Genomic DNA, 25457 nt, shown 5'->3' on the forward strand with positions numbered 1-25457 from the left:
GGTGGGGACACAGGGACTCTTATGGGGATGTGGGGTGCATAAAGTGGGACATTCTTTTTTAAAAGAAATTCAAAACAGACTTCTGAAAGGTCATTTTCTAAGACTCTTGCTGGCAGTGTGAAAACAGCCCCCCCACCTTGTGCACGGCCTCACCCAGCCTCACGTGGCCGCATCATCCTCCCCCGATGCAGGGCTGCCTCCCCCAGTATATATAAACCTCTGTGCAGCCAGGGCAGGAATCAGCCGGGCCACCCAGCCAGACACCTCGCGGCGCAGGGGAGAGTTCCAGAGGGAGCCTCGTCCAGCCGCTGCTCTGAGGGCTTCTGTGCACATTGCTGCCAGTGCAGGCCCGAGATGCCAGCTGTCCAGCTGCTGCTGCTGGCCTGTCTGGTATGGGGTGTGGGTGCCGGGACAGCCCAGTTCCGGAAGGCCAACGACCGCAGTGGCCGATGCCAGTACACCTTCAGCGTGGCCAGCCCCAATGAGTCCAGCTGCCCCGAGCAGGGCCAGGCCATGTCGGCCATCCAGGACCTGCAGAGAGACAGCAGCGAACAGCGCGCGGCCCTGGAGTCCACCAAAGCCCGGCTCAGGTCCCTGGAGGCCCTCCTCCACCGCCTGACCTTGGGCCAGGCTGCCGCACCCTGGGACACCCAGGAGGGGCTGCAGAGGGAGCTGGAGTTAGCCTACAGCAACCTCGTCCGTGACAAGTCAGCTCTGGAGGAGGAGAAGAGACGTCTGGAGGCAGAGAATGGGGATCTGGCCAGGAGGTTGGAAAGCAGTAGCGAGGAGGTAGCGAGCCTGAGGAGGGGCCAGTGTCCCCAGGCCTGCAGCACCTCTGAGGACGTGCCACCAGGCTCCAAGGAAGGTAATGCCGTGGGGTGAAGGTGGCACGGTTCACGGAAACCTGTCACAGGTGGCCAGGCCTGTCCTTCCTGCCCTCTCCTTTCTCCTGGAGACCACGCATCTAGCATGAGTCAGACAAATTAAGGAGGGCAAAGCAATCACCTTCACATGTTGCTAGTGAGTTAGCTCCTGAGAGTTCTGTTGAGGTTCGTGGTTCTGAGTTGTTTTTTTTTTTTTTTAATTTTTTAAATTTATTTTTTGGCTGCGTTGGGTTTTCGTTGCTGCGTGAGGGTTTTTCTCTGGTTGCGGCGAGCGGGGGCTACTCTTCGTTGCGGTGCACAGGCTTCTCATTGTGGTGGCTTCTCTTGTTGCGGAGCATGGGCTCTAGAGCTCAGGCTCAGTAGTTGTGTTGCTCCGCAGCATGTGGGATCTTCCCAGACCCAGGGCTCAAACCCGTGTCCCCTGCATTGGCAGGCAGATTCTTAACCACTGTGCCACCAGGGAAGCCCAGGTTCTCAGTTCTTGTGCCTACCCATGACAGTTTTCACAATCCATAGCAAAATGAGAAATATAAGGACCAGGTGAGATGCAAATACATAGGATCAGTAGAAAGTTGCCAACTATCCTTTTTAGAAAACTGTCCTTTTGTGAATCTTTGTTCAGAGATTGTTGATGCTTACCTTTTGTTGTTAAAATGACCTCTGTTTATGAAATGACAATAGATTTATGAAATGATGATAGGTGGTAGGGTTTTTTTTTTAAGTGTCCTTCCTTGGCAAAATAAAGAGGCAGCAACCCAGTGTGGGTTCCCTCAATATGTTGTTTTGGAAATTTTCCTGCTCTTGGTCCAATCTGAGAACCTCTGCTTTTAAGTCACTTTGAAGTGGCTTTTGCTACCTGAGATGTCATTCTGTTCATCCTGGTCCCTGCCAGGTGAGTCCATGAGTGTACACTGAGGGAGGAGGGACACTCTTCCCAGTAGCTGGGAAGAAAGTATTTGTGTCACTTTTTGTGAAACTCTGCTCCCAAATATTCACTGTTTAATAAGTTTTCCAATCATGAGGGAACAAGCAAGCAAATCCAGTTAGGGGACTATTAGTCTGGGCTCTTCAAAGATGTCAACATCAAGAAAGAAAAAAAAAGGGAGCTGGTGTGGGGGCCTTGTTTTCGATGAAAGGAGACTGTAGAGATGTAGTAACCAAAGGCAGTACATGATGCTGGAGTGGCCGCTGCATCCAGGCGGACAAAGCTACAAGGGACAGGTTTGGGATCCTTGAGGAAATTTGAATATAGACTGCTTATCAGGTTGTGTTATTGGATTAATGTTCAGTTTCTTGGGTGAGATATGGTATTGTGGTTATGAAGAATATCCGTGTTCTAAGGAGATAAATACTCAAGCACTTAGGGATGAGGCATCAGAATGTCTACAATTTACTTTCAAATGGTTTGAAAAGACTGTAAATATATAAAGAGTGAGAGAAAGAAAAATGATACAAATGTGACAAAATATTAGCAGTTGGTGAATCTAAGTGAACAACACATGGGGGATTTATTGTACTGTCTGTCAACTTTTCAAAATCTTTGAAAATCTTCAAAATAAAATGAAGGGAAATTATCTTCTAAAGAGGCTCTGCATGAAAGGCAAAATCTGCACAGATGTGACACCAGAAAACCCAAGGGTCCATGCCTGGGTGTGACCTCGGGCAAGTCGTTTAGTCTCTGCACCTTGGTTTCTCATCCATAACGTGGCAATGAAAATTCCTGTTGTGAATAATGATTTTTGTAGGGTTCAAATGAAATGACTCTAGGTATAAAGGATTTTTTAAAATCCTGTATTGATAGAGTTGGAAGAGATCCAATTCTAAATTTTACAATGAAGGGAAGTAAGGTCACAAGATGCCAAGGGATCCCTGGTTGAACAGCTGATCAGTGATGGTGCTGAGACTTGTTGAACTTGAGCCTTTGAGCACAAATGAAAGAATCATTATTAATAGTTGTTCAGTAGTTGATCAGTAGTTGTGGCTCGTGGACTCTAGAGCACAGGCTCAGTAGTTGTGGCACATGGGCTTAGTTGCTCCACGGCACGTGGGATCTTCCCAGACCAGGGCTCGAACCCGTGTCCCCTGCATTGACAGGCAGACTCTTAACCACTGCACCACCAGGGAAGCCCTGATTTCATACTTCTTTTTGTCCTTTCCAGCTGCTCTACTTTTGAAATAAAGACAACAGCCCATTATAGTGAACTACAGACTTGGAAGCTCTTTTCTAGCAGTGGATTTTTCGTGAGCAGGAAATTACATTAGTACAAGAATGTATAGCTGGAAAGGGGGCCTCGAGAGCATCTGATGCCTCTGGCTCAATTGTGCAGATGTGGAACTTAGGCCCAGGGAGGCTGCTCAGAGGTTCCCGGTCACCAGCCCTCTAGTGGCAGAGCCAGGACTAGAATTCAAGCCCCTCCCCCGATGTTCAGTGGATCTTCAGGACCCTGACGTGACCTCTAGTTTATAGAACCTAAAGATGAATGACAGAAAAGATACATTTAAACATCAGGGAAAGAAGGCTTGGAACAAAAGATGTGCTTCAAGGTCCTAGATTTGAGAGTAAAGGGGTGTTTGGTGCGGCTTGGATTCAGGTGTAGGTGTGCTTTAGGCAGAAGAGGCAATAACTTAGGGATGGAGGGTGTGGGACTGAGGGCTTAGTGAGGCCGAGTGGCCAGAGGAAAGGCGTGAGGAAGTGGACTTTTCCTGACTCCACCTGTAATTCGAATTGTCACCACCATCTTCTTTATTGTGTAGTTATTACATAGAAAAAAAAATGTCCTTAGAATCACGGAAGTCACTTGTTTATACATGTGTGTGTGTGTGTGAGTTGAAATAATATATGCATATAAAATGTTGTAGTAATAATTCAGTAGTGAAATGTCTAGAAATCTTTTAAATAATCTTTTAAATCTTTTAAATAAATAGAAAATACAGATTACCAAAAGATAAACTAAAGCTGCTATGGCTCACAAGAGAAATCCCACCTTCCCCTTTATTTCTTGTCTGCTTTGGACTCTCAGAGAACAGAACCTGGGATGAGGGCTTGTGTGCAGTGTTTGTATGGGCCACGATCCCAGGGAGGAGAATCAGGGACAAGGGAGAGTGTGACAGGGAAGGAAAGAGAATCAGCCTGGGGCAGTGGGGGAGGGCCCTTCTCCAACTGGTCCCCATGGTGGGCAGCAAAGGCTGTACCCCATCAAGACTTCTGAGAATCTGTGTAGAATGCAACAGAGAAAGGGAGCTTTCCTTCCCAGATTCGATACTCTGTTGGCCAGGGATCATCCCATGGGGTATATCACACTTCCCCGATCCACAGATGTGAGCACCAGGCTTGTTCTTGCAGAGGTTGACACAGCAATGGCTAGAAAAAGGTGGGCAAGATATGCAGGGAGGGGCACCAGAGTTGCTCAACACAAGTGCTGCAGATTTCACTTCCTCACCTATAGGATGGGGAGAATAATCCCCCCAATTAGAAGTAACGTGGGAAAGCATCCAGCACAGTGCCTGGCACTGAGTGACCACCCAGTAAATGCATTATAGCTATGAAGGGCTTCTTTTGCTTGAGCTCCACTATTGTTTAAAAATGTCATTTATAGGGACTTCCCTGGTGGCGCAGTGGTTAAGAATCTATCTGCCAATGCAGGAGACAGGGGTTCGATCTCTGGTCTGGGAAGATCCCACATGCTGTGGAGCAACTAAGTCTGTGTGCCACAACTACTGAAGCCCGCACACTCTAGAGCCTGTACGCCACAACTACTGGGCCCATGCGCTGCAACTACTGAAGCCCATGCACTCTGGGGCCCACGTGCCGCCACTACTGAGCCCGCATGCTGCAACTACTGAAGCCTGCCTGCCTAGAGCCCGTGTGCTCTGCAACAAGAGAAGCCACCACAATGAGAAGCCTGCACACAGCAATGAAGAGTAGCCCCCGCTCACCACAACTAGAGAAAGCCTGCACACAGCAACGAAGACCCAGTGCAGCCAAAACAAAAGAAAAAAAATGTCATTTATAGATCAAAATGTCGACGTGTACATATCATTTCTGTAACACGCATTGATTCCAGAGACAGTATATGTTGGAGCAACCCAGGACAGTAGTCTGCTAGCTAATCTTCACCTTCTAGAGTATTCACGACAACCTGTGATTATGTTGGCACCCTTCTTCTTCTTCATCCTCTTCATGTATATAATATTGACCTAACTTTTCAGGCAGTGATAGAAAATAACTACAAAAATCATCACAATGTCATTTGCTTATATATCTACATATAAGTATGTAAATAGGACAGAGCATGAAGAAAATATTTCCAAAATTTTATAATAGACATGAACTTCTCAACCGCAGAAGGACTGAATTTTCATAGAAACAAACAAAAGCCCTAAAAACTTTTAGCTGTCTGATACAATACAGTCCTTAATCTTTTCATAACCTCTTTTTGTTTTTCTCCCACATTCAGAATGAAATTTGAGTGATTTTGAAACATTCCAGAGAAATTTTAGTTTTGTTACATTTTTACTGAGGATCATTTCGTTTATAGTTTGAGCTAAGAATTCTGAGGCTCAGCGGAATTGAGTAATTGCGCAAAGTCACACAGCTGGTACATGGCAGGACTGACTTAGGAAACTATGACTTCTGGCTCAGCCAGGCCCCTTCACGCAATGGCTTCCCTGCCTTTGGGCTCTGCATCCTCTCCCACAGGCTTTGCTTCTCACGCCAGGCGACTCTACTCTGGGAATCTGACCGTTGTCAGGTGTTCCTGGCTGACACAGCCAAGCAGCACCGAGCAGATTTGCAATCCAACCATCCCACCTGCCAACTGAGAACTGGCCTTACAGTCATTCTGGAAGCCATTCCCTGACCTTATGTTTTTTTGTTGTTTTTTTTTGCGGTACGCGGGCCTCTCACTGCTGTGGCCTCTCCCGTTGCGGAGCACAGGCTCCGGACGCGCAGGCTCAGTGGCCATGGCTCACGGGCCCAGCCCCTCCGCAGTACATGGGATCCTCCCGGACCGGGGCACGAACCCGCGTCCCCTGCATCGGCGGGCGGACTCTCAACAACTGCGCCACCAGGGAAGCCCGACCTTATGTTTTATTGTGATTCTTGTTTACTCTGAAGAAAGCACATGAGGTGTGGTTCTTGCAAAGGGTTTGGGGGTTAGGGGGCCAGGGAGAAAGACCCCCTGGTTAGAGCCCTGAGGACCTTGGTGGGACCACGAAAGGAACTGGGCACCAGCCAGGCACGTGTAGGGGAGGAAGAGCTGACGGGAAGATGTCTCTCTGGGAAAACCGCCTGGGAGCTGTGTGTGCATGAGCCACCCACTGGAATCTGAGTCAGCTCCAGGAGTGGGTCACCCCCTGAAGTGCTGAGCAGTGTAGAGCCTCTGGTAGCAGTCTCAGTTCAAGCAGGAGGCAGATACCACATAGCAGGTTAAGTCAGGGATGTTCAATATAAAGAAGTAACTGATGAAAGAGCAACTATGAGATAAAATAAACCCCACATGGCACCCTAGGGCTGAGGGAGGGTACAGAAGAAGGGCAAACTTAGAATAGGTTCCGACATCATTGAGGAAGGTGGGGTTAAGCCCATCAGAGAGCAGAGACGCTGGCCGGTGATCCCAGGTGGAGGTGGAATGGACACCTCCTGAGTCTGGGAAAGGCTGCAGGAGCCCTGCAGAGCCAGTGTAGGGGCTTGCAGAGGTCTGCAGAGCACGGGGGTCCCCATGCAAGGACTCTGGGTGCGGTGTTGAGAGGGTCGTGGAAACGTTATGGCCAGGCTGAGGCTGCAAGGTCACAGAAGAACCACGTCCTTGGCAAGTGCCTGAGGCAGAGCTCCACCAGATGTCCTCACACTCCTGCTGCCAGCCCAGCCCCCGCGGGACACTGCAGGAGACTGCCCCCCACCACTGTGTCCCTCTAGCGCCCTCTACTGAGAAAGCCTAACATCACACTCACTTTAAAGGAGAAATGTCTCTTTTTTCGAGAGAGCATCTATGGAAGGGTGCATTCAGCACTGACAGGCAGTACATTTCTAACTGACCCACATCCCCACCACCGGGTGGAAAGGTTCACAACTGCCATGACCATGGCACACGTGGGTTCAAGTCCTAGTCCCACCACTTACCAGCTGTGTGACCTTGGGCAAGTAACTTAACCTCTCTGAGCCTCAGTTTCCTCTTCTGCAAAACGAAGATCATAACATTCCCTCTTAGGACTGTTATGTGGAATAGGGGTCATGATAGCAAAAGCCTAGCACAGGGCCTGGCTCATAGGAGGCTCTTAGTAAGTGGTCGCAATAGTTAAATTAGGGGCAGATTGCAGTTCTAAAGCCTTATTCTACTTCTCTAAAACTTGTGAAGGCACCAGATCACATAAATAATTTATATAAAACTGCTTTGAAATGTAGAAAGAGCCATAAATACCTGTTAATCATCTCTTTTCACAAAGAAGCTGTTTTTCAGTGCCAGTACTTTAATGTCTTCAATGAAGTTACCTGGGAAAGTGCCTGTTTGGATTTGTTTCCCCCTCACTTTTTTTTATTCCCTGTGGCTAAAGAGGGCATTTTCCTTTCTTTCTTTTCTTTTGGCTGCACCATGTGGCTTGTGGGGATCTTAGTTCCCCGACCAGGAATCAAACCTGGGCCCCCACAATGAAAGTATGGAGTCTTAACCACTGGACCACCAGGGAATTCCTGAGAGGGCATTTCTGCACCAGCATGTGGCATCTTAGTTCCCTGACTAGGAACTGCACCCAAGCCCCCTGCATTGGAAACATGGAGTCTTAACCACTGGACCTCCAGGGAAGTCCCCCATTTTTCTGAATTTTCTTCTCATTGACTTGCAGGTGTGTGCCTCAATATACATCTTTTTCCTCAGTTAAATTTCTCACTGACTGCTACACTCACAGAGTGAAATAATTTGTATCAGATGCACAGAGGAAGGAGCCAGGGGCAGGGGAGGGCAGGCTCACAGTAGCCCTTGATGGATGGCAACTGTGTGTCACAGAACTGAAGGGCAGGGAGCTGGGGTGGGGTGAGGGAACTCCCCAGCTTGGTACAGATGTCACTGCAGTATTTCTCTCTCACCTCACGTTACTTGACACCAGCTCCTATGTTCTGAGAATTAATGGAAACAAAGTTTGAATTATCCAGAGGAACAGTGGTCTAAGGAAAGGTACAAAGGAAAGGAAAACAGCTCACCTCAGGGAACTCGCTCAGTGACATGACTTTGAGAAACGGCCACACTGTATGAGTCTCTGGTCAGTGTCAGAGGTTGGGTAGGCAAAGCGGGGGGTGGTGGCTTCTGACAGCCAGGAGTCAGGGCTCTCTCCTTGTGTTTTAGGCCTAAGAGATAAGTCAAGTGGTTGGGAGAGGCAGACAGAGGGCAGAGGCCTGGGCTTCAGGAGGCAGGGACGGTTGAAGACAGCTCTGTCAGCCCCTCGTAAAGGAAGGGGCTTCCTCTCACTTACCTGTTCCTGGCAGCACAGAAGAAGAGGGGACCTTGGGCACCCTGTTCCTCTCGCATGCTGCCCACGCAGGTCCCGGACTGGTCTGGTCTAGGGAACCTACATCTGACCTAGTAGATCAGCCTCTGCCTTGGGTACCCTCCTAGGTCAAGGCAATCTTTAGAGGGAAGAACAGAGGAGTTTCCTCACCTCCACAGCTCTTCAGACAGGGAGAAGGAGACTCAAGGAACCAAATTAACTTCCCAGGACTTTCCAGCAACCATTTGGATGGTCCAACTGATCCTGGTTCCCAAAGTAGCCTGGAATGAACCCATGTCACTTCCTGGCCAAGAGGACTTTGCCAGATTATCCATTCCTAAAGGGAACCATGGACCAGCTGTATCTTATTCACCTTTTTTCTCCACATCTAGTCTTAACACTTAATAGGTGCTCCAGAGGTGTTGGCTGACAGGATGGATAAACAGCTTCCCAAGGCTGCGGACACCGAAGACCTTCCACATCCCTAGGGGTACTCCCAATTACCCCTGGAGTGTGGAGTGCATATCTAGGATGACCTCAGTTGGCTACACGTTTTGGCTTAGAGTTCATAACTGGTCACCTGGCCCAGTCTAGACTGAGGAACGTCCCAGGGTGTGAGCACGCACCCCCTCCAGGGCAGTCACACTCCCCTAGAGGCCAGCTGAACAGCTGCATGAAAGGCAGGGGTGGAGACTGCTGTGGGGTCAGGAGGGGAGGTGGAGGGGCTGTACCTGAAGGCCACCCCCAGTGCCCTGGCCCAGCCCAAGCCTTAGCGCTTCTGAGCTGGGAGCTGTCCCTACCTCCTTACAGAGAGAAGCCTTTTCTAGTACTGTAGTTCACCTAAGCTGAATACCAGCGACTATAAGAGGGTACCTTGATTCCAGACATGTGAAAATGTGAAAGAATGTGCAGCTGAAGATGGATTAAATGTGGCACATCCAGGACAGTTAAGAGTTCCGTTGCCTGAGAGGTAAATTTAGAAGAGTTAAGCTAACAAGTGATGAAAGAGAACGTCTTCCTGACTTTCTGGGCTGTGTGGGAGCCCAGCCTCAGGCATTGCCCTGACTACCCTCCCTGCTATTCTGCTGGGCTGGGGGCCAGGTCAGACTGCCTGAGACATTCAGCAAGAGAAAAGGCCGATGTTTTAAGCATATCTTTTTATTCTGATGCTTTGACGTCAGGGTCTTGCTGATAACAGGAGGGACTGCCCCTCAGAGGGTTAGCCAGTTCTTAAAGATAGTAAATGACTCACCTGTAAGCACACCTTTCATATACAAATGAACCAATTCGGAGCCTACACCCCACCCCCTCCTCCATCAGGGTCTCACACTCAGAACCACTATTCCCCTGCCCTGATCAATGGGGGCCAGGTACCAGACAACTAGGGACAGCTCCTACGCTTCAGAGCCTGCAGAAATTGTTCAGAGTAGCCAATCCTAAACCTGCTTACCCTGCCTTACTCATTCCTTCCCCTGGAAATCAAAATAAAGCTCTCACCCATGTTCCCTGATGAACCCTGGTGCTTCACCGTGTGGCCCTCTGTGGGGTGGTGTCCCCCCTCCTCTAGGGATCTGTGAGTATAACGAACTATCTTTTTAATGGCAATTGTCTCCTGATCTGTTGGCCTCACCATACCTGAACCATAATCCAACCTGCATTTTAAAACAGCTGCTCCTGTGGCTGTGCTTTTTCCTTGTATTCAAGGGCTGCTGTATGCCATAATCCTAAGTCAAAGTAGCAATGTGTGATACACTGTGATGACTTAATGTCTAACCAAGGTCACCCACACCCCTTCCCTTCTCCATGGCTCAAACCGTCCCCCAAATTCCTGTAGGAATCCTGCACACTCTCTTCCTTGTCTAAAATGGTCTTGGAAAGGGATCTGACAGAATATTTCAGCCGAGCATGTTAAAGCTTAATATGTTAGTTCTTACGGGAACACTTGCATTATGACAGGAGAAAAAAACACCTAAGTCAGGCAGAGAATTGTTCATTGTTGAATTTCTGGCGTCCCAGAAAATGCTAAGGATTTTCTCAATATCCCTGCTTCACACCTCACCTACTCATAAATCAGATCTTCTAGTGGGAATTATTTTAATTTTGTACAAGCTTACTTTATTTTGAATACTCTACTCTGTGCTAGGCACATTGCTATGCAATTTATTATTTGTGAGCTTTTTATTATGGAATTTTTCAAACATTCACAAAAGTAGAGAGAATAGGGCTTCCCTGGTGGCACAGTGGTTGAGAATCTGCCTGCCAATGCAGGGGACACAGGTTCGAGCCCTGGTCTGGGAAGATCCCACATGCCACGGAGCAACTAGGCCCGTGAGCCACAAGTACTGAGCCTGCGCGTCTGGAGCCTGTGCTCCGCAACGGGAGAGGCCGCGACAGTGAGAGGCCTGCGCACCACAATGAAGAGCGGCCCCCGCTTGCCACAACTGGAGAAAGCCCTCGCACAGAAACGAAAACCCAACACAGCCATACATAAATGAATAAATAATTTTTTTTAAAAAGTAGAGAGTAATACAAACCCTAACATACCCATCACCCAGCTCCAACAGTTGTCAGCATAGCCCAATCTTGTTTCCTTGTCCCTCCCCCTCCCTGAACCCCATTTATTATCTTAAAACAAATCTCAGACATCCTCATATCTTTGGAAGCCTATTTAAATCCCATTCTCAACATAGTCTATCCTTAGGCCTCTTTCCTCACAGTACAGTTTTGCCTCTTTCTTTTAATATAGTTTCTAAATGGAATTTGGAGAACGTGGACTTTCAGGAATTGAAGTCAGAGTTAACTGAGGTTCCTGCTTCCCGAATCTTGACGGAGAGTCCATCTGGTCATCCCAGGAGTGAAGAGGGAGGCACTGGTATGGAGTTAAATTTCACCTCTTCTGTACATATGTGGTCTTTATCTGTGTCTAGCTCTGCATTCAGAGTTGCTTAGCCCACTATGGGGGAGGGAGGTGGACAAATAACCTCCCTGGGAGCAGAGGCAGGACAGGGGAAGAGGAACAGAACCCCCTTTCTGCTCCCTTTCCAGGGCACACTGGCAGGACGTTGGCCTTTCCCTAGCAAAGCTCTGTATCTTTTCACCTACACTTGGGATGGGGACTGGGCTGCACTGAGGGAAGATGAGAGATGTGTTTGTTTCACCCACTTGGTTGTCATATAGAATTGATTGCACCTGAAAAACAACATTTTTCAGTAGATCCTTCATATCTTTATCTTGGGGCCAGACAGACACCATGGACCATCCCAGCACAGTGTCTGTTACTAAAGGTACCTTTTCTGAACTGTAGGTATTTAGGAAAAGTACAATTGACCCTCTGAAAGGTGTTCCCTGAAAGCCTGACTTTAAGACAAGGACTGTGTCTTTCAGAGACAGTGACTATCCATGTTGTTGACAGTTATTGCTAGTACAGAAGGGCATGCATGAGGATGGAGAGTTTTGAGATATTCAAAATATGATTCTCTGAGGTATGGGCAACAAAGAGTTTCCACTTTCTGTAAGGAAATTGAGATGCCCATTAAAATACAGAGGTTTATTGTGATTCGATCAAATTTAAGTTTTCAACCAACTCTTCATTTAAAAAATCATACTGAGATTTTATTATATTAAAATGATGGCTGAAGTATGTGGTCCATTGGGGAAGGGCTTGAAAAACTTGTTTTATAGAGATTATTGTCTCATTTTTTATAATAATGAAATAAATCAGACATGAAAGTCATAAAGAGTAATGCAATGAACATCATGAGACGTTGCCCAGCTTAAGTCAAATATTACAAATACGGTGTGAAGCCCTCTGTGAAGCCTTCATCTTTACAACCGATACCGAGTAGAAGTATTTATTGAAAAGAATCCACGTATAAGAGGACCCATACTGTTCAAACCCATGTTGTTCAAGGGTCAACTGTACTTTGATATCACACAGTGATCATAGAATATTTACTGGGCATTTACTCTATACCAAGCACTTAACATGTATAATTACATTTAAAACTTACCACAGCTCTACTACCCAAAACACTACTCTTATCTCCCCTTACAAATCAGAAAACTGAATCTTAGAGAGCAAAGTAACTTACTGAAAGTCACAGTAAGTGACAAAATAAGGTGATGCGTGGCAAAGCCTGGTTTAAACCCAGATGGTCTGTCTCTGGGGTTCTCACTTCTACCGGCTCTGCCATGATTCCACAGTGTGGAAAGATGGTGGCTATATGGTGTTTGTTTTAATTCACCAGGATGTGGAGAACTCATTTGGGTAGGAGAACCTGTCACTCTGAGAACAGCTGAAACACTCATGGGCAAGTACGGCGTGTGGATGAGAGATCCCCAGGCCGCCTACCCCTATACCCAGGAGACCACGTGGAGAATCGACACAGTGGGCACAGACGTCCGCCAGGTTTTTGAGTATGACCTCATCAGCCAATTCCTGCAGGGCTACCCTTCCAAGGTACACATGCTGCCCAGGCCGCTGGAAAGCACAGGCGCCGTGGTGTACCAGGGCAGCCTCTACTTTCAGGGGGCGGGGTCCAGAACGGTGATCAGATACGAGCTGCACACCGAGATGCTGAAGGCTGAGAAGGAAATCCCTGGAGCCGGCTACCACGGGCAGTTCCCCTATTCCTGGGGCGGCTACACAGACATCGACCTGGCAGTAGATGAGACAGGCCTCTGGGTCATCTACAGCACTGAGGCGGCCAAAGGCGCCATTGTCCTCTCCAAGCTGAACCCAGAGAATCTGGAGCTGGAACAAACCTGGGAGACTAACATCCGTAAGCAGTCAGTCGCCAACGCCTTCATCATCTGCAGCACCTTGTATACAATCAGCAGCTATTCATCGCCTGATGCTACCGTCAACTTCGCATATGACACCGTTACTGGTAGCAGCAAGGCCCTGACGGTCCCGTTCAAGAACCGCTACAAGTACAGCAGCATGATCGACTACAACCCCCTGGAGAAGAAGCTCTTTGCCTGGGACAACTTCAACATGGTCACCTATGACATCAGGCTCTCCCAGGTGTGAAAAGCCGCCAAGCACTAGCAGAAAAGGCAGAAGGAAATGATGTTGAGGGTTCCTGAGGGGAAAGCCAGCCAGCCAGCCCATGCCCATGCAGCTTTTCTGGCTTTCCAAGCTTGCATTAACCCAGAAGAATGTGCATGGTCACCATGTCCAACTGGGCGGGAATAACAGTCTGGGGATTTAGATGATTCCACGTTATAATAGATATTCTTTTCTTCTGTCAGTTTTTAAAGGGATATTTAACCAAAATAGTTTAAGTTTTCTGGTGATTTGAGGCAAAAGCTATAATGCATAGTAGTTTCTTCATGAAAACCACAAAGCTTTTGATAAATGGTCCTCAATGGCTAAATAACATATGTTTGGAGAATAGTTTGGGAAAAACGTGTTTCCCCACGTGGAACCTGTTCCATGCATCGCCTGCTCTTGCATGTTGCCTGGTTACCATGAGCTATAATAACAAGCAGCACTCCTAAAGGCAGAGGAACAGCTACTGTGGCAGTGCTGAACATATATACAATGTGTTTACTACAGTTGGCTTCTAATGCTTCAGGTGGGACCCAGTTGGATATTACAGCAACTGTGCCCCGTGAAATAAAATAATCTTACACAATATTCTCCTTGAACTTTGTGAGATACTTTGCTGAAGAGAAGAGTACAGATTCCAACCATCAGATAATTCCTTTGGGTTGGGAGGTATGATTACAGGCTGCTAAAGTTTTGGTGTGTGTGTGTGTGTGTGTGTGTGTGTGTGTGTAACTGAGAGGATTATGCCTGGTTTTGAGGTGTTGCCCACAACGACAGCAGGCAAACAGTGGAATCCATACCTCCCTATGCCCATCTCTTGGTGATTTTGGTCCTTCTCAAACAATCTTTTCATCTTTTCTCCAACTTACCCTCTTGCACCCTAGCTCTATTTTGGTTCTTATTTGCTGTCACAGGTATGAATTTCATAAGCCATAACCTCAGGTGAGCAGACTTAAGGAATTTAATTACCTCTTTACTTAAATTTAAATACCTCTTTAAAGGTCTAGCTCCAAAGACTGTCACATTCTAAGGTACTGGGGGTTAGGACTTTAACATATGAAGTGGCAGGGAGACAGTTCAGCCCATAACAACTGGGTATTACCACTCTATTCCACTGGTAGCAAACTCTTAAAAACTAGAAAACCCAGAAGTCAGAGTGCATGAAGTCATTCACCCTTCTAAGGACAGGTAGCTGCCAGGTGTTGAATGAAAAGTGGAAGATGAGACACTTTTGGGTGATGAGATGAGTGGTCACAGCACACACATAGGTAAGGCCTACCTTGCTTGCACAGCCCTGCCCACGTTTCCTTTTCTTTCCCTCCACCAGCTACTGCTTCTGGCTTCAGGATAGAAGAAGAGGGTGATGGAAGGAGGAACAGAAGGGAGAAGGAAACTCTTCACTTAGCTTCCAGGACATAAAACTCCTCCTCCATTATGAATTTCTCCTTCTTGGTTTTTATTTGTTTGTTCTGCTGGTTCTTCCTTTTAGTCTGTTAGTCAGGGTCCTCCAGAGAAATAGAACCAGTAGGAGATATATAAGTATAAATACAAATTCAGATATAAAAAGAGATTTATTATGAGGAATTGGCTCATGCAATTGTGGAGAAGTCCCACTGTCTGCCACCTGAAAGCTGGAGACCCAGGAAAGCTGGTCCAAGTTCAAAGGCCTCAAAACTAGGGGAGCCAATGATGTAAATCTCAGAGCAAGGTAGAAGACCAATGTCCCCGTTCAAACAGGCCAGCAGGGAGCAAAATGGGTGAATTCCTCCTTCCTCCACCTTTTTGTTCTTTTCAGGCCCTAAATGGATTGTATGATGCCCACCCTTACTACGGAGGGTGATCTACTTTACTGAGTCTGCCAGTTCAAATGCTAACCTCATCCAGACACACCCTCACAGACGCATCTAGAAATAATGTTTAATCTGGGCACCCCTTGGTTCAGCCAAGTTGACACATAAAATTAACCATCACATAGCCCCAACCTCTTAAGATTGTAGCACCCCAGGGCTCACTTTAGGGTTTATCTACTCATTCGTCTGGTGATCTCGTCTAGCATCATGACTTTAAATGCCATCTCTATGCTGACAATGCCTCAAATTTATATCTCCAGCCCAGGCTGCTCCTGAACTCCAGATTCATACATTCATTTGCCCACTTGACTTCTCCATTTAAATGTCTGTTAGGCATATTAAGCGAGCAAGAAAGGAATTTCTGAGTTTTCCCATCTCACCCCCTCAGACACTCCAAATCTACTCGTCTTGAAGCTGATGGAAACTCCATCCCTCCAGTTGCTCAGACCAAAACTCTTGGGGTCATCCTTTACTCTTCTCTCTCACAACCCCTCATCCAATCCATCAGAAACTTTTATTAGTTCTATCTTCAAATATATATATCTAGAATCTGACCACCTTTCTCACCATCCCAACCATTACTTGTCCAAATTATCATTGTCTTTTTCCTGGATTACTACAGTAGCCTCTGAAAGGATTCTGTTTCCTCCTGTCGTACAGCCTGTCCTCCACACAAACAGCCAGAGCATGCGTTGCCTTTTCTGAACACCCTCCATGCCTTCCCAGCTCATTCAAAGTCAGTCCTTACACAGCCCCACATGATCTACCTCCTTCTCCCACCACCTGTGACTTCATCTACTAACGGCCCCTGATTCACTCTACTCCAGCCAAGCCCCACTGGCCCCTTCTCCTCCTCTGGATACACCTTTGTCTTAAGGCCTTTGCACTGGCTCTTCCCTCTGCTCTGATGTCCACACACCTAACTCTATCACTGTCTTCAAGGTTTTACTCAAATATCACCTTCCTAATGAGGTCTACCCAGACCACCCTATTTAAAATTGCAACTCACCTGCTTCCTCTGCCACTTCTAATCTTTCTTACCCTGTCTTATTATTTTAAAATGTCTTTTCCATTACATTTAACATCTCCTAACATATAATTCGTTGTTTTTAAATTATATATACCTTTTGTCAGTCTTCCCCCACTGGAGTGTAAAGTTCATGGGGGCAGCGATTGTTTTGTTCAGTAATATGTCCCTAAACCCTCTTGCACTGTTGGTGGGAATGTAAATTGATACAGCCACTATGGAGAACAGTATGGAAAAAAACTAAAAATAGAACTACCATATGACCCAGCAATCCCACTCCTGGGCATATACCCTGAGAAAACCATAATTCAAAAGGAGTCATGTACCACAACGTTCTTTGCAGCACTATTTACAATAGCCAGGACATGGAAGCAACCTAAGTGTCCATCAATGGATGAATGGATAAAGAAGATGTGGCACGTATATACAATGCAATATTACTCCGCCATAAAAAGGAACGAAACTGAGTTATTTGTAGTGAGGTGGGTGGACCTAGAGACTGTCATACAGAGTGAAGTAAGTCAGAAAGAGAAAGACAAATACCGTATGCTAACACATGTATATGGAATTTTAAAAAATGTCATGAAGAACCTAGGGGTAAGATGGGAATAAAGACACAGACCTACTAGAGAATGGACTTAAGGACACAGGGAGGGGGAAGGGTAAGCTGTGACAAAGTGAGAGTGGCATGGACATATATACACTAGCAAACGTAAAATAGATAGCTAGTGGGAAGCAGCCACATAGCACAGGGAGATCAGCTCGGGGCTTTGTGACCACCTAGAGGGGTGGGTTAGAGAGGGTGGGAGGGAGGGAGATGCAAGAGGGAAGAGATATGGGGACATATGTATAACTGATTCACTTTGTTATAAAGCAGAAACTAACACACCATTGTAAAGCAATTATACTCCAATAAAGATGTTAAAAATAAATAAATAAATAAATAAATAAATAGACTCATGACCAAGATTTAACAAAGCCAAAATAATAATAATATGTCCCTAGAACAGTGTCCAGCTCGCACAGTAGGTACTTAATATTTTGAACACATGAATAAACAGAAAAAATATCCTGAAACTTGCCCAGAAACAATCAGAAATAAAACTACCTCAAGGGGTATCCCTTCCCACCATTTTCCCTCCTTGATTCTATGCTTAACTGGCTGTGTAACCCTAGACTAGTCAGTTAACCTCTGTTCCAGCAGTAATGGAACTTTCTGTAACGACAGTATGCTCTATATCTGTAACATCCAGTATGGTAGCCACCAGCCACATGTAACTATTGAGCACTTGAAATGTGGCTAGTGCAAGGAACTGAATTTTATATTTAATTTTGATGAATTTATGTTTAAGTAGCCACCTGTGGCTAGTGGCTACCCTATTGGACAGTGCAGGTTTGTTCTCTCATCTGACTGAGGATGAGGCCATGTGTGTGTTGAGCCACCAGCTGGCGATGACAGGTGCTCCAGGCATGCTCCCCCTGCTTCACTGCTGCAGCAGCAGACCACAAGAAGGAACCTGACTTCCACATCAACAACACAGCCCGCTATGTGGGGAGGGGATCTGAGCACACATAAGGGTGGGTTTGGAGGGAGAACACCCACAAGGACTCTGAAGAAGTGAATGCAATAAAAGATGGCCCTGTTGGGGACCAAGGCAGGCCACCCCAAAATGTGCCTCAATGGTGTATGGATTATCTTAAATAAGTTACTTAAGAAACGGCCAATGCAAGAGGAATACCCTGACCCTCCTTTCTGTCTGACCCTTAAAGTAGGAAATAAATCTCTCACATAAACGGACACACTTATGGTCAGAGAGAGAATTCGGGCTGAGAAGCCTGTGTAAACAAATCTTGTTACTTCTTTTATTTACTACTCCAAGCCCAAACTCTGTTTAGATTCTTCATTAATTGAGCACCCCCAAACCTAAATTTCTTTGTCCTACCTATTCCTCACAAATGTATTGTTTCCTTGTCTAAAAAGTATAAAAACTGCCTGCTTTGGCCACTTCTTTGGTCCCAATTCCATGAGACCTCCATGCACATGAATTAAAATTTGTTTCTCTTTCTCCTGTTCATCTGTCTTGTCAATTTTACTATTAGTCCAACCAGAACTCAAGAGGAATAGAGGAGGAAATTTCTCCCTCCCCAACGGCAGCTGAGGACATTTCCCAGAGTGGATTTGAATTATCACCTCTTTAATGCTTTCTGACTCTTCAGAAGAGTCCTGTGGGTCCTTAGAAGTGCTCTGGGGAGTCTTGAGCATGAGACCTGAGCAGTATGCCCCTCCTCCCTAACTAAGCCACTCTGCGCTTGGCTGCTGTTCAAGTTAAGTTTCTTCTGTTAGAGTTTGAAATTCACTTAAATCTCCAAGAAACAAACTTTGAAAATGTCGTCCATAAATGTGAAATGCAGCCCAGTCCAAGCCCAGGAGATGCCACAAAAGGCCACTAAACTGTCATGTCCCAGGCTGAGGTCTGAAAACCCAAACCCCTCAGGGTTCTCTGGAGCTCAGATCTTTAAATTCAGATTTTCACTCATCCAGGTTTAGTAACAAACACTGAGGCCTGATAATTTTTTTTTAATTCAGATACAACCGACTACCATAAATGTTCTACCATGTGGCATAAATTAAAGACCAAACAGAGACATCAGAGACTTGGCTTGAGAAACCAAAGATTACTCTAAGTGCATGAGTAAGGATAAACAATGCTCAACAGCGGTTGTAGGAGAAGAAAACTAGGAAAGAAAGAACAAAGATTTTCCAAGAGAGTCTTCAAAGCCAACCCCAGTGACTTCATGGAAACTGTTTTTTGGAGTTTTCTGTCAAAGTCTAGTTCAAAATGACTGATGTTTTAGGTGCTTAAGAAGGAAACTTTGGAGTCTTCAGTTGGAGAAGGAGGTGGGGCTGGGGGTACTTCGGAGCCAGCTGCACTAGGAGGACGAGCTTGTCCCAAATCCATATCTGAGGGTATCTCCCCGGCTTCATCACTTTTCTTGGTAAATCTCTCTTCTCTGGGAAGAAAGGCACACTGAATGTCATTTAAAGATGGGATTTTTAAAAAGAACCCCCAGATCCCGGCACCTAAAGAGCATACAGCATTTTGGAGGACATCTTGACTCACCTACCCACGTTTACAGAGCCATCACCTGGCAAAGACAAGATACACTCTATTTACACTTTCTGTGTCAGCTCTTCTCAGAGACGATTTAACCATCTCCACTGGTCCCATGGAACCAATGTAGCTGGGGTCCACCCCTACCAGCCAGCTCTCTGTAGTTTCAGCCCAGGGCAGGCTCTCTCTCTCTCAGTGTTTTATTTGCATACCAGCTATTCTCTGGCTAGTTCAGCCTAGGCTCACTTCAGCTCTCCTTTCTGCCTAGTTACCCCCTGCCCCCCTGTCCCCACCGCCTGCCTGCCAGGTTCTCCTTCCCTTCTGCTAGAATGCACCAGGCATCTCCATTCTACTCAGGTCTGGGCAAACCCTGCCTTCAAGGGAATAGGACTAGCCAGTCAAGTGATTAGAGATTCAGAATTAACTGTTCACTGAATGAACACCTACGCTGGTCTAGGGACTTGGAAATTAACTAGAAACTAACTACATTCAGATTCTCAACGACAGCTCACCCCTGTTAAGTTTTTCAGCTGAGGAAGCTGAGACAGAAGGCGATTTATCCGGGTCATAAGGCCAGTAAAATACAGAACTGGAATCCAAACACAGATTTCCTGATTACAAGTTCACTGCTGCATCTCCCAGTCAGAGCTGATCCTAATGTTGCCGTGGGGATGTGGGGGAATGGGGAGGGGCTCACCGGGAAGGAAGCCAGGAGAGGCCCCAGAACTGTGGGATCTCTTCCTTCCTGAGTGGATTTTAGAACATAGTGACCACAGCACCCTGGAGACAATGCCCACTCCACAGTCTAACCAGTGGTGTCAAATTTGCCATGCAGCCCCGTCTGTAAAGGTTTAAAACTCCATACCTATGTTAAGTAAGAAACTGTACCTAATTTTTAAAGTCAATTCACTAATATCTTACATCCCAACAAACTCTAAAGTCAAGAAGCACTGTGAACAAACTGGACGGAGGTCCCTATTTCAAATCAATAATTTTTATTTTGGGCCAACTTGTCAGGTTTCATAAAACCATTATTTTTAAGCTCATACTATACCCATTGTTGTTTACTCGTATCTGCATTATTAGAACGACTTCAACCCAGGTTTCTTGGCAGAAATTTGTTAGGCCACTTTTCTCTGTTGAGGGTTGCATTCATTAAGACTAGACACAGTAACTTATAAGTCCACTTAACCCACACAAACTGCAACATGTTGGCATTTGCTGCGAGTGAGTGAAGCAGTCCAGTGAAGCTGGCCTTCCTCCAGCTTTGCAGCTCCCGTCCTCCCATCTGGAAAGTCTCAATCTACACACAACCTCCTGACACACACCGACACACAGGGAAGGTGCAGCATCCAAGCAAACATCAACTTCAATAGAGCTCACTTTTCATATAAATTGGAGTCCTAATGCTTTCTTTATATACCTTTATATATGAGATGTCTTGGGCACCTGACTGGATCTGGGGATCTCAGACCAGAGAGAGTGTAGAGCAACCCACAATGGCCATCGTAGGCTTGCCAGATTTAGCAAAGGAAAATACAGGATGCCCAGTTAAATTTGAATTTCAGATAAACAACTTTTTTTACTGTAAGTATATCACAAATATCACACAGACTTACTTAGGACAAAAAAACCCCCCTTTTTGTTGCTCATCTAAAGTTCAAATTTAACTAGGCATCCTGTATTTTATCCACTGAGCCTACAATCAGGGGAAGGTGTCAGGCAATGGACTTGTTTGAGAACTCCAGCATGCAGCTCAGGCAGCTAAGTACTCCAAGGCAGGCAAACCCTCTCCATTGCTCCAGATAAGCTGTTGAGGCCTCCCCTTTCTAAGGGCATGCTAGCACAGTCTTGGGCACCAGGTGCAGAGTCATGAAGGAGAAAAGCAGTCCTTGCAGGGAGCTTACAGCCTAGCTGGGAATGAGGACAATCTTCGGGGAGTCCCTGCTGTTCCCAAACTTTGCAAAGTCATGCATTTTTATACTGAGAGGGTACATCATAACTTCCAGCTGATTATCAAAGTGATCCTCACTCCTCAGTCAAGAGCCACTGACCTGAAGTTCATCCCAGCGCCCTTTATCATTGCCTATTGAAGGATCACGTGACAAGGGTCTGTTTCCCACAGTGGGTGACACAGTGTTTTCTCATCTGTAAAATCTGCCTTGCTGCAATGGATGAATACATTTACATAAACCAGCGTCTGGAGGCATTTTACGGCACTTGGTGAGGATCAGCATTTATGTTCCATCCTAACCCCCACCAGAGGCCCCAGAAATACCTCATGGTCATGGTGATTCGGCGCCTAGTCACCTCGGAGGCCAGGTCTCTGTAGGGGAGGTTAATGCTGTTGCCCATGGAGCCTTTCTCTGCCATGGCCTTGCACTCAGAGGATTTAGATTCACCGCACCTGTGAATCAAAAACAAAAGCACCAGCAAACATGCTTTAGGGGTTGGGACTGCTCTGCCTGGGTCCAACATGGCACGGTTTGCAGAGGACTTTCACTGCCACGTTCTCAGTGGGTCCTCCCTACAGCCCACCCCCCTTCCCCCATTTCCCAGTCCCACCCCTGTCATGAGGCAGGCATTTTCTCCTTCAAATATCTGCTGTGGGGGAAAAGCAAGGTCCTCACCACCTTAGATAGAACAGGTATTATTAACCCAATCTTGTGATATGGAAACCAAGGGCAGCTATGGTTTCCCCCAGGGAACAGCTGAGGAAACGGAGGCCCAGAGAGGTGAACTGTCTCTCCCCAGGTTGCACAGCTGGGCCCTGTCGGTGCTGCTTCCCCTCTAACGAGCGCCACTTCCATGGAGCCCTTCTCTCACAGGGCTGTTTGGCATCCCTGACACACGCAGAGCCGCCCTCTTCCTGGAGCACTTACCTTCTAAAGAACAGGAAAGGGACATAAGATTGACAAGGCTACTTATTCAGATATGCACCTGGCGGAGATACTGGAGGCTTGATATTGAGAAGAAAAATAACAGCAGTGGGACCTCTTTAGTGTCGGATGTGGGATGTCCTTTTACAGTATTCTGTTTGGTAACTACAGTAACTCTGCAAGGTAAGTTATTATGATCCCCATTGAGCCAATGGGGAAACTGAGCAGCAGAGAAATCAGGTAGCTTCCCCAGGGGGCATAGAGCTAGAATCTCAACCTACATCTGCCTGGCTTCAAAGACTCCAGTACAGAGTCAAGTGACCCTCCAGTTCTGCCTTGGTGCCAAGCCATTGCCAAAGGAGTAAGGGATGAGTCTTCATTCCTGGATACCTGGTCACACTTACGAGGTGATATGGCCGTTCTCAGAACATGAGTTGCAATGGCCTGAGCTCACCAGCCTGGTCTGCTGGCTGGAAAAGTTTGTTCTTAGGAGGAAGCCCAACTGACTCACCTTTTGATTCCAGATCAGCTCAGGATATGACCCTTTCCACACCTCAGCTCATGGTCTTTGAAGAAACGCCCTCATTCTGTGCAGCCTCTGTTCCCACACGTCAGTTACTCCACCGTCTCAGAGAAGGAAAAGTCCAAAACCACCACTACTGCCGCCAACTGCCTCCCAGGCTTTTTAAATCCTCCTGTAATCAATCTCTCTCAAGAGCTTGAGTTCATGGATTGATTTGTGCCCTTCAAAGGTAGCAGCTGGGACTTTCCTGGTGGCACAGTGGTTAAGACTCTGAGCTCCCAACGCAGGGGGCCTGGGCTCGATCCTTGGTCAGGGAACTAGATCACACATGCATGCTGCAACTAAGAGTTCACATGCTGGAGTTAAGGAGCCCATGAGCTGCAACTCAGGAGTCCACCTGTTGCAACTAAGACCCAGGGCAACTAAATAAATAAATGAGGTAGCAGCTGACACAGATGTTCCCTGCAGAATTGACCTTGATGAGAAATCCCCAAAGATGTTGCAGGGGGGTAGATGGGTCTTGAGCACAAAGCAGGGGAAGAGCCTATGGCGACATGAGCAACGAGGAAGCACAGAAAGAGGCTGGAAAGCATGACCTGTTACCACTGATACATTTAAAAAGCTAATTCATGTACAGCTGTCCTCCCAGCACCATCGTAATAATTGATCCCACTCCTTCCTGATGACTCAGCACTTCTGCTGAGGCGGCAGGTGCTTTGACTTTGAAATAAAAGGTATTGACTGATTTCATGACTCTCACTTTTGAGCTGTATGATCTTGGGCAAGTAATTTAACTTCTATAAGCCTCGGTTTTCCTACCTGTAAAAGAGGGGTAATACTCATAGCAGCACTATTCACAATAGCCAAGACATGAAAACAACCTAAATGTCCATCGACAGATGAATGGATAAAGAAGAAGATGTGCTGTATACACACACACACACACACACTCACACACATACACAATGGAATACTACTCAGCCATAGAAAAGAATGAAATAATGCCATTTGCAGCAACATGGATGGACTTAGAGATTATCATACTAAGACAGTCAGAACGAAAAAGACAAATACCATATGATATCACTTACATGTGGAATCTAAAATATGACACAAATGAACCTATCTATGAAATAGAAACAGACTCACAGACGTAGAGAACAAACTTGTGGTTGCCAGTGAAGGGGGAGTGGGGGAGGGATAGAGTGGGAGTTTGGGACTAGCAGATGCAAACCATTATATATAGAATGGATAAAAAACAGGGTCCTACTGTATAGCACAGGGAACTGTATTCAATATCCTGTGATGAACCATAATGGAAAAGAATTTTTAAAGAATGTGTATATATATATATATATATATATATATATATATATATAATTGAATCACTTTGTAATCACAACATTGTAAATCAACTATACTTCAATTACAAAAAGAAGTAATAATCTCTACAAGGGCAGTTGTGAGGATTGAGAAAATATTTGCAAAATCCATAATTTAACCTTGTTTGGGCTTTTAAAATGTTTAAATTCGTGTTTATACACACACACACACACACACACACACACACACATATATATATACATTTAGCCCAGGATGAATATGAATATGTGTGTATACTGCCCTTGATGTAATAACATGAATGTAAGCCTTTTCCTCACAAACTCAATTATATACTTTTTGAAAGTAGGAGCCCTATTTTTTTTTAATTTATTTAATTTATTTATTTATTTTTGGCTGCATTGGGTCTTCATTGCTGCACGCAGGCTTTCTATAGTTGTGGTGAGCGGGGGCTACTCTTTGTTGCGGTGCACGAGCTTCTCATTGGGGATGCTTGTCTCATTGCAGAGCACGGGCTCTAGGCACGTGGGCTCAGCAGTTGTGGCTCGCAGGCTCTAGAGCACAGGCTCAGTAGCTGTGGCACATGGGCTTAGTTGTTACGCATCATGTGGATCTTCTCGGACCAGGGCTTGAACCCATGTCCCCTGTATTGGCAGGCAGATTCTTAACTACTGCGCCACCAGGGAAGTCCAGGAGCCCTATTTTTTCCCTCCCTCCTAACCCAGGCTTGGCACAGTGTTGAGTTCCTAGTGGGAACCCAACAATTACTTAAATTAAATCAGAAATTGCAATAGCATTGTGTTCCCATCTGTCTCCTTTAGCCATGTGATTACCAAAGTCTAACATAATCAAATTTCTCTATTGTGTTTGAAAATCTCAGAAACAATTATTGGTTTGTTTTGTTTGTTGTTGTTCTGGCCCAGTGACTTTGGAGAACGAAGTCTGAGCTCTTAAGTAGGAACCCTTGGGAAGTTTGCTGTCGTCAGATATATCTGAATGATTAACAGCAATACAAACCTGAACAAACACCTATCTCCTATGCTAGCCATCCTTTATGATATTCCATACAAATCTAAAACATGTTTCTGAACACTGACATCCAAACATGAAGTTGACACTTCAGATGTGTAAGAAGAAGCCCTGGTAATAGAACAGTTTGGAGGTAAGAGAGTGTATTTCTCTCCATTAACTCTAATGAAATCACATTAGAAATTAGCTGCTACTTCTGAGATAACATGTGTTAAAGCTGGGGTTCACGAGGGGCAGGACAAGAATAAAGACGCAGACGTAGAGAATGGACTTGAGGAC

The 25457-nt window shown here is 46.1% G+C and overlaps 2 protein-coding genes across 2 annotated transcripts; one reads left to right on the forward strand and one right to left on the reverse strand.

Annotated features, from left to right (window-relative positions):
* The first annotated feature begins 327 nt into the window (after nt 1-327).
* Nucleotides 328-13395, forward strand: MYOC (myocilin). The gene is made up of 3 exons (XM_060088583.1): nt 328-865; nt 11110-11235; nt 12611-13395. The coding sequence occupies exons 1-3, from the start codon at nt 355-357 to the stop codon at nt 13393-13395; spliced, it is 1422 nt and encodes a 473-aa protein (XP_059944566.1). The 5' UTR covers nt 328-354.
* A 5750-nt stretch (nt 13396-19145) lies between these two features.
* Nucleotides 19146-21779, reverse strand: MYOCOS (myocilin opposite strand). Its single transcript, XM_060078627.1, has 2 exons — nt 21685-21779; nt 19146-19305 (listed from the first exon to the last, which is right to left on the reverse strand). The coding sequence occupies exons 1-2, from the start codon at nt 21777-21779 to the stop codon at nt 19146-19148; spliced, it is 255 nt and encodes an 84-aa protein (XP_059934610.1).
* Nucleotides 21780-25457: the final 3678 nt, after the last annotated feature.

Source organism: Mesoplodon densirostris, chromosome 2, assembly GCF_025265405.1.
Source record: "Mesoplodon densirostris isolate mMesDen1 chromosome 2, mMesDen1 primary haplotype, whole genome shotgun sequence".
NCBI lineage: Eukaryota > Metazoa > Chordata > Mammalia > Artiodactyla > Ziphiidae > Mesoplodon > Mesoplodon densirostris.